Genomic DNA, 17,785 nt, shown 5'->3' on the forward strand with positions numbered 1-17,785 from the left:
GTCAAATACCCTCATACTCAATTCTTTCTCCTGACGGTGTTGTTAGTAGCACCGAATGTTGAGCATACTTAATTACTCCTTTACAAGCAAATAACCATCCCTTTCCAAGGATAACATTAATGTCCATTAACTCCAAAACTATGAGGTTTGCCTCGAAGTTCTTCCCTTTTACATTAAGACTAACTTTTGGGCATATGCGGTTTGCCTTCTTTTCTCCTCCTAGAGAGTTAACTTTTAGAGGTTTCCTCATCGAAATCATAGTTATCTTATGTTCTTCCACATATTCCCCAGAGATGAATGAATGTGACGCACTGGGGTCAAACAACACCATAGCAGTGTCTGAGCTTACTGCAATCAAACCATAAATGACCTGCTTATCTCCATGAGTGGTAATCAGATCCACATTGTTCAACCTGCCTTGAATGTAGTTTCGCTTTAACCTATTGCCTTGTACCTGCTCGTTATGAACATTCTGTTCTGGCTCCCACTGCTATTGATTCTGGCTTTGATTACTCTCAGCAAACTTCTCAAGATAATCGTTCTTATAGGGTTCAATCTCACCACAATCATAACCTTCCTTACTAGTAGAATTATTTGTCGTTTTCAAGGTGATAGTGGGAGATGATAGACATGGCTCTTGAGAACTAAAATGTTGCACTTCATCATTAGGTTGATGATACTGATCTTGATTATTACTTCCAAGCAGATTCCTAGGGTGTGACTGACATTCTGGTTGTGTAGCAAAATGGAGATGAGTATTTCTTAACTGACATTGAAGATCACGCTTTCTCTTCTTATCTTCCATCTCTCGACGCTTGTTCTCAATTACAATTGCTCTGTCCACCAATGTTTGATAGTCGGCATACACCACAGTCATCAGCTGTAGTTGCAAACCATCATTCAGTCCTTTCTAAAAGCATTTTTGCTTTTTAGCATCACTATCCACCTCTTTTGGAGCAAATTTTAGGGTGTTACAGTAAACCAGTTGATCAAACTCTCTATTATTTTATGATTGGTAGCTTGTTGTATCTTATTGCATCTAGGCCTGATATCATGTTTAGTGTGTGTATTTGTGCTACATTCCAAGCTAATCCTAAGGAGGCTCACTTAGTTGCTGCTAAAAGAATCCTTCGGTACCTTAAGCATGCTAGCTCGGCATCTTTTGGTGATTGCACGTTAGCTCAGCATCATGTCCTTGTGCAACATGCTCACCAACTTGCTGTTTCGCTTGAAGCGTCAGCTGCCATGTTCGTGCCACCCAGTCTTTAAACTACCAGTCGTCCACTAGCATGAGCTGGTAGCTGAAAAGGATGGACGCGAGGACAAACTGGAGGGCATTTGGTCCTCGAGAAAAGACAATTAATGGAAATTAAAGGCAAGCAAATGGATGGAGATGGTAACAGAGTGGCACTGGAGGTATAAAATTTAGAGTGATGGAAATAAAGGGAAATCAAAAAAAATGGCACATAGAGAACAAGCAAAATTTTAATGGCATACAAGGAATTGGCTCATAAAAGTACACATGGATAGTCTCTATATCTTGAAGAGCTTGTATATGAGTATTTGAATATAAAAATTTAAGAGAAAAATCAAAGTCATTAAAAGGACAAAATTACTTAATATAGTCCTGAGAAGGGAATTTGGACTTACACATGAGAAGATATGAGAATGCATGATTATGCAAGCAAAGTTATGATTAAGACTTGAATGTTAACAAGCTAATGGAATTAATCAAAAGGATATGGTTATGCATATCTATGGTGTCTTTCATGAGAAGGCTTGTGTATGCAACAATAATTGAATATTAAAGTTGAAAGCAATGATCAAGTATTGGAAGATTGGATTTCAATGCATATGTGTGATTGAGAGATCAAATGGAATAAGATGACTAAAGAAGAAAGAAAAGTTGAACATGGATTTCACTGGTTTGATTCATTGTGATGCTAAGCCTATGTGCGAGATAGAGTGGCATAAGGATGAAGGTGTTGATCTATATAGTGTATCGAGGTACTAAGCTAGGAAAAAGCAAGTGGATGAATTTGGGTCGAAAAAATTTGCTAGGGTGAAAAAACTAATATTTGATCAAGCCAAGGTATCTATTGCATTGAAAGTGTCTCAAGTAGGAGTGACATTAATCATTCTTGGGTTATCTTGTTAATATGGTGACTTGAGACTAGAAGTGGTTTTCATTCATATAAAATAAATTGGTCTAAGTGACTAGCTCAAGGTGGATCTGCTGATAGCAATGCAATGTTGAAAGCCCTCAAATTGTGATTGATCAAGTTCAACATTGTTGAAGACATACAAGCTCAAGTGACTGAAAGTGGTTCTTATTTAATCTTGAGTAATAATAGGTATATCGTACTATCAAGAGGGATGCTACATTGGTTCAATGACAAGCTCAAGTACTCAGTAGCTAACATACAAGGTAACCATGAAAAAAAAAACCTCGAGTGTGTTGACTTGCCCAAAACCAGTCTGATTAGTTGGAAACTGGTCTAGCCAGTCTATAAAGGGTTTAGGCACAATGGGAAGTTAGTTTGAATAACTACTCTGACCAGTTTGGAAAACTGGTTTGAACGGTTTTGCTGACACAATAACAGCTAGTTTTGTCAGAGAGGGGTAATTATACACCTTGGCCTTCTCCTTTGAGGGCTGCAAGTTGAGCACATCCTTGACACATTCAAAAGCCATTCTGCCTCTCTCCAGCCCTCTCTTTGTGAGTGTGGTGTGTTGAGTGAAATCTTTGAGTTTGGGTTGAGAGAAGAGATTGTGTGTGAGCACAAGAGAGAAAGAGGTTGAAGGTGTGAGCAATCCCAAACATTGAGCACTTGTTGAGTAAGTTATGAAACTCTTGAAGCATTTGTTACTCTTGAAGGTAAAGTCTCCAAGATAGTTAGGCGTCACCGGCTAGCTCCCAAGGTGCAGTGAGCAGCGGCAAGGTTGTGCGGACAGCAATCTTGCCTTCGGAAGGGAAAGAGGTCATCTAGTGGATCAGGGAGATAGCTTGACCACAGGGGTCGCCATAAGCTTCCTCAACAGAGACGTGTTCACGATGGTGAACCTAAACTTTGGTGAAACAAACCCTTGCGCCTTTGATTTGGTTTGCCTCACTCTTTCTTTTCTCACATTTATTTCTGTTTTCCGCTTCGATCTATTTGATTGGTCTTGTATTGTGTGCCAGGGCTATATGAACTCTCATAAACATCTCCAGAAGCAACTTTACAAGTTCGGTTTGTGCTAGAACTCGTAGAAGGAAGTTTCACATTTGTTGTGGTTCTCTGTGAAAAAACGGTATGACCGGTTTCAGCTGACAGCTGTGATTTAGTTGTAATGTGCAGGATTTGCCTATTCACCCTCTTCTAAGCTACATCTAGGACCTTTCACTCATACAACCATACGAACCAAAATGGTATAACCTTTGGGAATATCCATTATGTGAGGTCTTGATTCACACCCCGCTAGTTGAACCTAGTAATCCACCCCAAAGGGCCAAGGTGGGCAGCGGGTGTTGTGTCTCTCAATAGCAATGCTGAAGAGCAGTTCCAGCATAACTTTGGTGATGATGGTGGGGCAACTGTTTGGACCCCTGATACATCCGTGGATGGGCCCACAGAATGTTACCTAGCAGTAGGTACTAGCGGTTACAGATCGTAGAGTAGTACCGCCAAAGCCATGGTATAGGTTGTTCGATCGTATGGGTGACGAACTGATGATGGTGTGCCTGCCACCATCACCATTGTACCTCTTCATATTGCTTTATATGTGCATCTCTGCCACTGAACATAAACCCATCCTCCACACATGACAACAGTTATCTACATTTGTATTTGTAATATTTGACTTTCCTCTATCATAATCATACACGTGAACTGTACATATATGCATGCGGGTATGTTTTGTGGGCCATAGGGCATTTGACTAGTGAGAGACAGAAGCAGGACAATTAACTCAGATCCTAAATATGTATATTCCGCAACCGTCGATTACAAGTCGAATGCCTATAGGCTTAAGATGTTAACACCCTCTAATATGTGCTGCACGTTAGCAAATATTGAATCCTAAATATTTACTAATATCCTCAAACCTGGATGATAGATAGGTATTTTTCTAGCTTACATTACTACACACATCAAAGTATCAGATAGTACATCTTATCAGTACAGAATCAAGAAATACCTGCAGTAGTGTTTTTTCGCCTGTATATTATGCACTCCAGTGTAATGACATGATACATAGCTCCTATTATAACCAGAAGAAAAATGCAGCATATGTGCACTTGAAAAGCCGTTACATACTTCAGCATAATTTGCTTGAAGTTTGGGCGAACCCCATGTTGCCATAGTATTCTGCTACCATTGCCAAGTTCTTAGTTAGGTCCTCATGAAACTACCAACTCATCCCAGGAAGTCCACTATGACTTCTTCCAAGAGGTCGCCATGTAACATCCTAGATATCTGCTTCCCCACCATATTGATGTCGTTGCCTACTTCCAGCCAGTTTGTATCAAGAACCATCTCATCTGGATTCCCTGTGACACAATCTTCCCGCTGCCTAACAATTGTCTGCCAAACCTTCTCAACAGGTCCTTCAGGGCCCCAAAGAGCAACACAGTGTCTACTAGGCTGCACCCACGGGTGCACATCAACACATGGTGCAAGGACCTCGGAAAGGATTGAATTCACGAGGTCGAACAGAAGCCTCCTCTCTGGTTTTGCCCATGTGTTGATTTTGTTGTACTTCCTCTCAAGCCTATCAAAGACATGAGGGCTAACAGGGCAACCAGGCAAGTACCATGACTTGCAGATGAGCTGCCAGTCAGCAACTATGATACCAGAGCATATAAGTATGTCAAGGAGATATGAGAAGTCCCAGTTTTCTTCGACCTGAAATGCTTCCAAAGATTGGTAAAAAGAATGGTCTTCATCATCACTTGACATGGTAATTTCAGATTCATTGTGATATTGATGGCCATCTCTTTGTTTCTCTACATCAAAGGAAAAGAGAGAAGCTTCCGTTAAGAAAATCATGAAGCTGAAAACTTATGAAAGATCTGTTTTAGGACTTTTTTCACGCACTATGTACTCTCCAGTTTTGGCATATCCTAAATTTGTTTAGAATGTTTTATTTTACCGTTAGTTACAGATTAGGATTGAAAAAACACTATATATTCTTGTTACCTACAATGATTGGGTAAGGTGCAAAAATTATAACCTTGATTCAGAAATTATTTAACCTTAAAAGTACATATGACTGCAGTGCAGGTTTTACTGGGAAAGGTTAAGTTTGCCTCACTTACTAGCCATCCCTTGCAAGTCATCATAGTTCAAACATCCTGGAAAACAAATATCATCATCAATTGGAGGCTCAAGAATGGACACTGGGCTCGGTTGCTCAACCTCTTTTGAGCCTTTACAAGATTTTGTACCATCAGTATGATCCGAAACAGATATTGATATTGATTCATCCTCATGACAACGGAAAGGCGATATTGTCACCTAAAAGACATTGGGAAACAACTGGATGAGTAATTGAGTATACAGCGGATACTTTGAAATTTAACATGAGTACAATAAACAATGAACTAATAAGACCTAAAATAGGTTATCTTTTATTTTTAAGGTTCCAAACATATCTCTACTACTAAAAAGACGGAACTGGACCCATCCACTAAACGTGGTGAAGCTGAGCACGTCACTCTGCATCTCGCCGCTCTTTTTTGCGTCGACATGTGGGCCTCACCCATCCTCAAGCTACCGGAACTCCCGCCGAGCCCAGCCCCATCCGATGACCCGCCCTGGCCCCGCCGCCTCCACACCCCTCTACTGTCGACGCCGCCAGACCGCCACGCCTCCTCCCAGACTTGCCTCACTCCCTCCCTGTCCTCCAGGCTAACGCCGCTGCCCTAAGCAACCCCTCATCCCGCAGCCACTACTTCACGCCGCTGCCACCATCGAACGCCAGGTGCTGAGGTCTTCGTCAGTCCCTTCGATAGGTCTTCGTCGGACCCTTCGCCGGCTGCCGGATCTCTCCATCTAAGGGTGAAATCAACCTCTCCCCTCCGTGATTGCAGTTGCAGGCACAAACCAACCTTTCGGGTACGGGTTCATCTTGGAGCACCGCACCATCGATGTTGGCGGCGAGCTCTGCATCCGGATCCATCGCTCGGGTGGACTCATCAAGGGCCGGTGGTGACGAAGGAGACATGGCAGCAAGCTCATCGAGGCCTGGTTGACGAGGCATCAAGAGGTTGGCTGGGCACTTGAATAAATGCATTTCCCCATTCGTGTTGCTTTGTCTGATTAATACTTTAATAGGATTGCACATGAATACCTTTTGAGTTCCTTGGTGTTGCTTTGGCTGGAATGCACTGGACAGAATCTCTGACAAAATTCCAGTGCCTTAGAGTGCTGTGTTTGGCTTGTAACTGTGTGGGATTGGACTGATTTTTTAGGCCAGAGCCTTGCCAATGGTCGAAGAGCTACAGCTGTTGTTTAGCCCTCAGAACATGCTCTCTTTAAATGGTGGTTTCGATTTTGGGATCCAGATTCCCTCCGCACAGATATTTGTTGAGTGAGGCTAGCATCGGAAGTTTGCTGAGGGCTAAGGCCAGTCTCAATGAGGAGTTTCATGACACAGTTACCAAGACTACCACGTACCACATCAGCTTTTGTGTTAGTAACTGTGACAACAGGTTTCATCTAGATGAAACTCTATCTCTCTCTTCATAATTAATCTGCCAACTCAGCAAATTTGTTGATGTGTCACAACATTAAATGAGAATGAAACTCCTTTGAAACCCTATTGAGACAGGCCTAAGTAACATCTGTAAATGCAGATCTTGACCTCACTTCACACACATGCAGTTTCTGAAATTTCAGCATAAAGTTTTACTTAACCTGTCATATTCTGTCGGCTACGATAAAAAAAACGAAAAACAAAACTGTGTAAAAGGGCACTGATGCATGATCTAGGAGGCAGCAATTCATCCGAGGCGGGCAGAGCCGCCCCTCCCTCCCGAGTTTCAGCTGGTGGATGGGAAAGGAATCAAGGTAACCCTCCCTCCCTCCCTCCCTCTAATGCGAGTTTCAGCTGGTGTATGGGGAGGAATCAAGGTAATTGACATTAATGCATGTCTCTTCAGTCTTTAAGACCCTGTTTTTGTTCGCTAATTAATACATATAACCATAATACTTTGTGATCTGCTATCCCAGAATAAAGTTGATAGGATCCTTGATCCTACCCCGGCTGCGTAGTGCGTAGGGATGGAAGACGGGAGGTCGGGGCTTGATCTCACGACGGCGGCGTGGAGCCATGGCAGCGAGAAGGAGCGGCGGCGGCTGCTTGCTGCGGCTGCCCTAGGGGCTCACGTGAGAGAGAGAAGGGAGGCAGGAAAGTCATGTAGATGGCCCTTGAGGCCAGGCAAGATATTTGCCTTGCTTTATTCTCCAATCATTGTTTACAAGATATATATATAGCCTCTCTATAAAATCCTATTTTAAGAAATAAATATCCTATTGAGGGAAATAGCAAATAAAGATAACTGGGCCATTAGCCCATCTAATCCAGGAGCCTTATAGTCCCTGTGCACGGGCCTCCTAGCCACCTGTGTGCCAGCGCATGACGTACTGGATGCCAGTCATAACAAAAGTCAAGATTGTGCTGATTACTAACTAAAATGGAAATCTAAATATATTCTTGTGAGGGACATTAACATATTCCACCATTTCAGGCTTCCAGCAACAGCACTTGTTCTCACATAGATTATTGGTATGATGATTTTGAATATGGGTGAGTTCAAAAGGGCAAGCGCTACTATGGGCCATTGGTTGCAGGATTACATGATGAAGCCATGCATTGAATATTGTAGAAACTCGTATTATCTTTGTATATGGTCAGCATGACCATATCTACATGCAAAAACTTATTTGTTTACACGTGCAGTCATTCTATTTTTGTGCATGCTTAATTATGCTCTGAACTCAACCAATGGTATTACCTTTTGTGTCTTTATTACGAACGAATTGATTTGTTTGATGTTAAAAAGATAAAACTTTGAGGAAGGGGATTATTGAACGAATGCATGCATTGCACCAAAATGACTACTGAAAATTTGTAGTGTTTTTGACAAGTTAATTCATAATAGCATCATCAAAGTGCATATATGATTATTGTCCCGCGGCAACGCTTGACTACTGAAAATTTAAATAAAGTGTTTTTGATCAAGTTAATTCATAATAGCATCATCAAAGTGCATATATGATTATTGTCCCATGGCAACGCACAGGTATTCATCTAGTTAATAGATAAGAACCGCATATCCTCAAAAAATAAACATTACCAACTACTCTCCAACATAAAAAAAAAAACAAAAACAAAAAAGGCAACACATCAGCTTCAGAATTAATAAAAGAGCAAAGCATTAACTTACTACCATTAAAAATTATCAGAACATGAAGCATATCTACAGATTGAAAATGCAAGGTTTGTATGTGAGTTTATAGTAGATGATTTCAACTTCTAATGGTAACTATAATTAAGTGAGCATACAAGTAAATTATCCTCAGACCTCAGGTACACTCCCTTCCTTTTTGGTTCTCTAAATTGATGGATGCAAAGACACATACCCGTTGTTTCCTAGAAACCTGCAAGTTGAACCCAGAAGCTTCAGATTCAGCTTGTTGTTGCACTAAGTCTACATCTGTTGTGAACAATACTTTCTCATTTAAGCAATCAGGAGTTGAAAAGTTGTCTGCTGTCAGATTTTGGAAACAGCAAGCATTGCTCAAGTGAGCTTCACTGCCACTGCTAATTTGCTTCAGCAGTCTTGGTTTATCCCGGAAAGAATCAAACTGACACTTCCCATTGTTGTAAATATTGGATATATTTGAATTATTTTTACCCTGAGAGGAGCCTTCCGAGCAAGAATTCCTGTCCATTGAGCTTCGGATAGACTGCAGAGGTGCATGCTTTGGTAAAACTATAAAGCATCCATCCTTGCTATGACCATTATCACGGTCAATCATATTACGTCGAATTGGAGCACGTGAGTCTGAATTTAGCTTCAGTTTTTCAGAATCAGATAGAGCAAACATTTCTGCAAGAGTTTTCGAACCAACAGCAGATTCTGCATGCCAGCGCATTTTCAACAGCGTGCTGTTTGATGATGACCTGTTAGTTTGCCTAAAGTTATCATTACCACAAGAATACCTCTGAGATGATCCAGGATAACTCGCATCAGTATTGCCAAACTGATGAACTGATGCTTCCTGTCCAATTTGCAGTGGATCAATGGGGTCACTAGTCAAGAATCTTTCTTTTCTAATTCGAGGCACATTATTATCTTCAGTACTTAATATATGTTGCCAATCTCTTCCATTCTCCATTACAGGAAACTCAGATTGCTTATGTTTCATGCCTCTCCTGCAGTTCTTATTGAGAGGAGAAAGGTATGGAATGGAAAAAACGTTTTCTGGATCATGCCCTTTTTCCAAGCATGGTGGTTCCAGAACTACAATGCTGTTGAAATCTTTGTTTTTTCCTCTTGATAAAAGGCTGAAATTGCTGAGTGAAGAATTGGCTAAACCCACAGGGTAAGTCATGCAAACACTTGATGTATCTTTCCCATACTGATAATTTGCAGAATAGTTCATGTCATGAGGGCGCTTCTCAAATAAAGGATTATTTATTTCCACTGAGTTCAAGCGACCCAAGCCATTTGTGCAATCTACATGACAATCATGTGTATCATCTCTGTAGAGTGTTTTTGATGGCATAAGCTTTTTTAATCTTAGAGCTCTTTGTTTCAAGCTTGGCAAGCCTTTTGGAAAATGATGGGACCTCTCTTTTGTGACAGCCTCTGGTGGCTCCTCTGACACTTCAAAAACATCCTTAAATTCTTGATGCCGACTATTGACCACATTAGAAGGTGGCAACACATCAATTCCCATCAGTTTTGCAATTACACTTGGTGACGAACGCCTTTGCTCTAGTTCGTGCAATACATCCTTTCCAACAAGTATTTTTGTTTGACAGCTGCTAGTTCTTCGTGGCCTGCACTCCTTGTATCTGTTGCCAAGCTACATAAATTTGAGAAAATTATTGACAAGCATGGATTTTTCAGAGCTTCAGTTCTGACAAAATACCGATATTGAAACTAGTGTGATTGTAATTATTAATTAACAACATCAAGCAACTCACTGAAATTTGTTCCATCTTGAAGTATCAGTATAGTGAGGATCAAATGTGAGTAAATATTGCTACATCAGGTGGAGGAAGGGCTTGGCGCCTGCATATATTAATGGAAAAAAACTGTGATGTCTTGAAACTATATGATGATGAAAATATATAAAGAATACACGCAAGATGGAGCAGCAGACTTAACACAGAGGACTTAATATATGTCATTTTTGCTACAACATGACTTAATTATAAAGGTTGGTTATTAAACTGCGATTAAAACTCATACACTAGTCCTGCTGCTATTATTTGGTTCATGCTTCAGAAAAGATCCATGGAACAATCTCATAGCTTGTTACAGTGGTCAGACCCCAAAAAGAAGAACACAGGAGGTCACAAGCAGCACAATTGTGCCATTAATAGTAAGAAGCACGAGCAAATCCACAGCCATCTAGTTCAAATTTGCTTGTCATGGCAGAGCATTGTTAATTTGATGCATAAGGGCAATGATAGGCTTCAATATTTTCAGAGAAAAAAAATCTTTATCCCCCAAGTGCTTCACCAGAAAAACAAAATATCCCAATCCCACATACCACCGAAACAAATCAATACATCCTCTTTGTCCTCCCTAACCATTTGACTTCATATCTAGGTCGAGATGACCTGAGAATGGTGGCAAGGTCATCATGCTCAACAACTCCACCCCAACAGCTCCTCCCTCGAGCAAAACGCTTTTACTGAATGGATGGCTAGCTAGGAAACCAAGCATTATGAGCAATAGTCAATAGAGGCCGGTAGATCTTAAGATGGTACACAGTTTCTGGTCCAGGATAATTTGACCAATCTAATACCCGCACTGGAAGAAATTAAACTGATGCCAAGTTGACAACAACATTAAGTCCACGAAGCACTCGATAGGGGCATCACCGCAGTGGCGGATCCAGGATTTCAATGTTGGCATTCTCAAGGCAAAGGAAGTACTTAGTTGAAAGATACGAAGAGTTTACAATAGCACAAATAAAAGGTACATATGGTTCAGACTAGAGATGTTCCATAACAAAGGGAAATTACAAAGGGGAAATGGGGGGAATTTGAGATCTCTACCTCTCTCAGCGCCAACTGTAGATCCGCCACTGGGGTTTGAGCGGCCGGCCGGCGGCGGGCTCCTGTGCTGCCCCCCGGCCACGCTGGCGCTGCCCCGGAGGCGGCCCTTACCGAGCGGCGAGCGCCCGTTGCGCCTGCGCGGCTGCGCCGTTCCCGCTGGACGGCCGAGCACCGAGGGAGGAGGGGGAGGGCGACGACCGACGGCCAAGCCAGCACGAGGCACGAGCAAAGCCGGATCCGGTGGGGGCGCAGCCGTGCTGGGGCAGGCGGCCACCGTCGGTGCCTCGGCGGGGCGGCGGGCTGCGGCGCGGGGTCTGCGTCTCTGCGACGGGCGGACGGGAGACGGTCCAGACGGAGTCAGGGTGGTTGCAGTCGCGCGTCAGGGAGAGGAGAGAATAGGGTCAATGCTCAACGTCTGGGAGATGGGCCACTTGGCCAGCCATTGGAAAGCCCGTATGACCTGCTGAGATGAAGATTAACGCTTAACCATACTCTCTCTCCCTCTCCCTCTCTCTCTCTCTCTCTCTCCCTCTCTCTCTCTCTCTCTCTCCCTCTCTCTCTCTCTCTCTCTCTATATATATATATATATATATATATATATATATATATATATATATATATATATATAAAAGTCGCGCGTCAGGGAGAGGAGAGAATAGGGCCAATGCTCAACGTCTGGGAGATGGGCCACTTGGCCAGCCATTGGAAAGCCCGTATGACCTGCTGAGATGAAGATTAACGCTTAACCATACTCTCTCTCTCTCTCTCTCTCTCTCTCTCTCTCTCTCTCTATATATATATATATATATATATATATATACACTCTCTACTGTATACGTACTCTCTCCGTTTCAAATGGTAAGTCATTTCAACTTTTTCGGAGAGTCCAAGTATCTCAAGTTTAATCAAAATTATAAGATAATTACAAAGATTTATGACATTAAATAAGTATATACTATGAAAATATAACTAGCAGAGAATCTAATTATCTTTATTTGGTATCATAAATGTTGTTATTTTATTATATAAAATTTGATCAAACTTGAGATGCTTTGATTCTCAAAAAAGTTAGAATGACTTATAATTTGAAAATAGTATATAATATGTACAGTACTGCTTTTTTTGGAAAATCGTTGGGTATGCCTCACCTTATCCAAAAGTAGAAAGAAAGGTCCTGTTTGGTAGCGATTCTTGAGCAACTTCAGAAGTTGTTTTTTGGCGTGAGGCTACCAAACGAGCTCACGACAACCAGCTCCTTGGGCGAACCTCCCTGATGGTTTTTTCAGACCGCCGACGAGTAAATTTGTATTTGCGCGTCTGGCTCGGATGGTATGCTCGGAGGACGCAAGGGTTTATATTGGTTTGGGCGGAACGTTCCTACGTCCAGTTCGTTGTTGCTCGTGTTACCGGCACTTGGTTTGCAGTACGGGTCACAAACAGGCGAGAGAGGGAGAGGATCCCAAGTCTCTGGTAAAAAGAGTGAACGGGTGTTGAGAGCTCGCTTGCCGCTCAACCGTGTGCTCGTATCGTGCTCTTGTGTTTTTTTATCCTCCTTTCATGGGGCACCCTACTTCCCCTTTTATAGGCGAAGGAAAAACGCGGGTTACAGAGGAGAAAAAAGAGAAGAACAAGAGCGAAGAAGGCTTCCAGGGTAGCCGAGTCCTTCTTCTCCTTCATGTGGGTCCCGCCGATCCTGTAGATGTCACAAGGGACGGCTCCATGTCGTGGCCCTGTTCGTCACTGGCGCCATGCGCAAGTGTCATCTGTCAGTCATGGCGTTCCACTTCGTCCCGCCGGACGTCACGGTGAACTGACGTGCCTGTCAGCGTCCGTACGAGGATTAGGCAGAACAGCACCAGCACGTCCGATACTGTTCTTGATGTGAATCCCTAGGTATAGCCCGTCATAGCCACGGGTTACATCGAGGCGTGCTAGCCTCTTCCCTAGCGTCAGAGTTTTGACCTAGGCCCATACACTTGGACCTAGAGTGGTTGGCGGCGGTATGGGTCCCCGTCGGACGAGACAGAACCCGCGTCCTCGAGGTTGGGCGAGACGGAGCCCGCGACCTTGGGCGAGACGGAAATCACGTCCTTAGGGTCGGGCGAGATGGAGCCCGCACCAAAGGGGTCAGGCGAGACGGAGCCTACGGTCTCGAGGTCGGGCAAGACGGAGCCTGCGGCCTCGAGGTCGGGTGAGACGAAGCCTGCGGCCTTGGGCGAGACGGAACCCATGTCCTTAGGGTCGGGCGAGACAGAGCCCGCGGCCTTGAGGTCGGGCGAGATCTTTTAATACGTCTCGAGCCATCCGGAGAAGTCAGCGTTGGCGCTAACTTCCTTGCTTTGGGTATGCCTAATATCGATACCCGACAGTAGCCCCTGAGCCTATGGAGGAGTAGAATACTCCTTTGGAGGCTTTTCTGGACAGGAGGACTCTAAGGGCCTTGGCCTTCTTTTTTTGCCCACGGCGTATCCTGGTAGGATGGCAATTTCTTTTTGTCTTGATCGATCTTTTTGGGGGTATGTAACCGTAGTATTCGGGAGGTCAGAAATATTTTTCTTGATTCCGGTCCCCTAGGATCCGATCGGTCCGCCGTCATACTGCGCCCGCGTGTTCGGTCTTTTTGCAAGTCCAACTTCCCTTGAGCCCCCACGCGTAGTAGGGGTCCGGTTGAGGGTCGGCTCGTCTTTGTGATCGTCATCTCTCAAGCGTTTTTTTTCGAAAAAATGGAGGGGCTAAGCCTTACCACGTTTTTCCTCGATGGACGAAACATGGTGTTCGGTGAGCTGTTAACGGGCTAGTCCGAGTGGGGCCCCGGCTTCCTATTCGCAGGGGTCCACATGGGTCAACTAGTGACCAACTCCAGACTCTTGGCGGCCAATCCATATAGTTCTTGGGTCCATTCGACCGGTCCCAATGGCTCATTGCCTCTCTTTGAGGAAAAACCATGGACTAGAAACTAACCAAGACTCGAATGTAGGCCAGGATGCCCACGACGCTAGTGCGCCCGGTACTGGGCGCTAGTGGACCCATCTCTTTTCACCCCTCGCTCTACAGGTGCCCTGAAGCGGCTGTGAACCCATCGGCAGGCCAGCCTTCGAACTCCTGGTCCTGAATGGGCCGTAGGAGCATTTTTAGCTCTATATCCCTGCTACCTACGACAGTTCTTGGCCCATCGACCGAGCGACCCATCATCCGGCACGTCCTTCGAGGGCACGGCCAGAGATAGCGTGCACATGATCTTCGGAGGGAGGTGACGTGATGCGGCACAATCGGCACATGAACCTAGGTGGACGGTTCACCTTCTCGCCCGACTCCGTCCTATAATAGCGGCCTCCTCCTTCATGTTTCTGCACACTAAAACCATAGCCTACCTTCTTCGTTTCTCCGCCGCTGCCGTTCAGATCTGCCATGCTTGCTAATCCGCCACGTGGAGCCCTAGATATGTAGCATTCGCTTCTCTGCTGCCGCCTTTGCTTCTTCGCAGCCGCCTCCATCCTCCATGGATTCGTGGTACCGCTCCAATGTTACCCATGCACGTATGGAGGGCCTCATCAACCATGGTCTTCTCCACGAGAGGACCGATATGGTGGAGTGGCTTGTGCCCGGCTATGAGGATGCGTCGGCACTGCCCGATGGCTACGTCATCTCCTTCGCGCCCTTCCACGAGTGTGGAATCATGGTTCATCCCCACCTGTTCTTTCGGGGTCTACTGCACCACTATCAGATAGAGCTATAGCACTTGAACCCCAACGGGATCCAGCACATCGTGACCTTCATCACGATGTGCGAGGGGTACCTAGGGATTGAGCCCCACTTCGAGCTATGGAGATATTTCTTCTCCATCTCCTTGATCAAGAAGAAGGAGAGAGTCTAGGAGACCCTGGTGCCGATGGGATGCGCGAGCATCCACCTCCGGGGGCAGTGGGCGGCCAAGTACATGCCTTGCTAGCTCTCTAGATCCAACAAGGGTGGAACTCGCATTGGTTCTACCTGAAGAACGACCCTGTCGCTCCCTTGCTGGTCTTCTCCGAGCGCCTGGTCGAAGAGGTAACATCGTCATGGCCATGGGGGCCACCCGTCAAGGAGAAGAAGAGGATGTGTGACCTCCTCGAGGCCATCGCGTTCCTGAAGACCCACGACCTTCACGGGGCTAGCGTCAACGGGGGTATCACGTGAGGAGGGTGGCGCCACTGATGGCGCGCATCCTCCTACTGTACGAGATGACGCCTAACGCATAGATCATTGGGACAATGCTCGCCCAAGGGCTGCTCCGCGACAGCGAGGTGGCGTCACGCATTAAGGAGGCCACAGGAGAGGCCGATGCCGTGTTCCCAATCCCAGGGCATCCTGTGATGCGGCCGGACGCATGCTTCATTGAGCTACCGCGCGGGGTTAGTCTTTCAAGACTCTATCACGCCGCTACCAGAGCACGTGTCACACCCAATTTTAAGGATAAAATTGAATGCACTAACTCATGTGTGCCCAAGGATCAGTCACACACACAAGCTGATAAATTATAAAAGAGTATCATCATAGTGTATCTTACATCACGATAATAACATAACATAGTCTTACACATCACAGCGGAAAATAAAAGATAACTCTCTCTCGTGGAACACCATCACAGGGAAGGTCAACTGGTTGACCACAAGCCTAGTAATCCTCAGGAAACTCCTCATATACGTTGTCATTGTTACCCATCTAGGATTTTTATCCAAATATAGAAAGTAAACAAGCGTAAGTACTTCCCGTACTCAACAAGATAACATGGGGTTATGAAGCTCAAAAAGGTGACACTGGTTTACTGCAGTTAGCACTTTTAGTAAGTCAAGATTTTATTATCAAGTATTATCAAGTTATGCTTAAGCTCCCATTTATACCCACATAATCAGATATCAGAATCATTTGCAACATATTACCATCGTATACCATCATAAATGAACCACAATGAGTAACCAATTATTCTATGAGTTTTTCGGGCCGCTCGTGACCATGAGCATGGCTGTTATAACAGTTTGTAACCCTATACAGAGGTGATGCACATTCACCGTGAGTCGTGATTCCCATATGCCCAGGTTAATTACTCCCATGTCACTGCCAAGGTGAGCGGGCAGGGTACACTATGAAGCCATTTCATAGGTTTCTCTAACAAGTTAGGACCGCTAGGTTTCCTCGGCAGGCAGATGTAGGGACCCCCCTTTCCTATGGCACATATCCATCGTGGCTATACACATAGGAACAGAGGCATCCCTATACCCAACGTGGCAAGCCCCTCTTGCGCCATAAAGGTAACCTCTAACAAGCTAGAAAAGGTCCTATTACTGAGCTAAAGTCAGAGCCATATGAGTCTCATGGTTGCACTGTCAGTCCCAGCTTTTGCCGATAGATAAGTCCTTATGGAGGGCCGGGAGCAACATGATCAAAAGTCATTTGCACCTTCGCCCTATGGATCAGTTGTTATAAATCATATTATACTTTTAGGTCCATAGAACCATTAACCATTGTATAGATCATGTTCAGTTAGAGCACTAGCAATCTACCCATATGCAATTAACCCATAGGAGTCAAGGGAACATGTCATCAAATGACTAGAATGTCCTTATGGTTATCAAAGTTAGACACATGCACATGAGTAAATGATTAAAGTGAATAGGACATCAAGGTAAGCCCATGCTATACTTGCCTTGGTTCACAAACTCCTGTTGGTCCTGCTGGTTGTCAAAGAACTCTTGATCTCCAACGTTCTCCTCACCGTCTAAACACGACCAACACGGCAACACACAACATTCCAGGAACATTCATGAAAAGCAAACAATCCTATAGTTAGAACAGTACACCAGCAGTATAGAAAACAAGATAAAATGTTTATAAAAAGAATTTACGTCTCGCTACGATCACGTCAACGCGAAATTCATGAAAATCGAAGCTAAAACGTGAAAGTTATGAATTAAACGGGGTTTCCTATAGCACTTTATTTAATTAAACCTAACCATGAAATTTAGAAGTTGTAAACTTGATTAACAGTGGTACTAACACGTAGATTATGAAATTATGAAGCTAACGCAATTTGAACGGGTCAATTCGGAGCTAAAACGAAGTTTTTATGAGCAAAACAAATCTAGTGGCATTTCTGTAAATACTGAAAACGTATTTTGGACTAAAACAATGTACTTTATGTTTTCAAAACGAGAAAGCGTACTCTGGGAACTGCGCTAGGGAGGGCGGGTTCAATTTGTCCGGACCTGAGGGACTCTTTAGCAAATCTGCCAGGGCGAAAGGGTATCAGCTATTCTGGGCCGTCGATCAAGAAAGGGACGGCCTGGATTAGAGAGGGGAAGAGAGAGAGAGGGAGGCGCCGGCCGAAACAGTGGCCCGACGGCGGCGCTACCATGGCCGATGGCAAGAACCTCGTTGGCGCACGGGAAACGAGGCCTAGAAGCCTTGGTTTGTGCATCCGAGAACACCGGGGGATAAAGGGGGTGAAGGAGACCTCGGCCAGGCC

At 44.5% G+C, this 17,785-nt stretch overlaps 1 protein-coding gene across 1 annotated transcript; it reads right to left on the minus strand.

Annotated features, from left to right (window-relative positions):
* Positions 1-4,072: 4,072 nt before the first annotated feature.
* LOC136505010 (uncharacterized) lies at positions 4,073-11,730 on the minus strand. The gene is made up of 5 exons (XM_066500068.1): positions 11,284-11,730; positions 10,201-10,288; positions 8,628-10,079; positions 5,300-5,498; positions 4,073-4,987 (listed from the first exon to the last, which is right to left on the minus strand). The coding sequence occupies exons 2-5, from the start codon at positions 10,213-10,215 to the stop codon at positions 4,398-4,400; spliced, it is 2,256 nt and encodes a 751-aa protein (XP_066356165.1). The 5' UTR covers positions 10,216-10,288; positions 11,284-11,730; the 3' UTR covers positions 4,073-4,397.
* Positions 11,731-17,785: the final 6,055 nt, after the last annotated feature.

Source organism: Miscanthus floridulus, chromosome 14 (assembly GCF_019320115.1).
Source record: "Miscanthus floridulus cultivar M001 chromosome 14, ASM1932011v1, whole genome shotgun sequence".
Taxonomy (NCBI): domain Eukaryota; kingdom Viridiplantae; phylum Streptophyta; class Magnoliopsida; order Poales; family Poaceae; genus Miscanthus; species Miscanthus floridulus.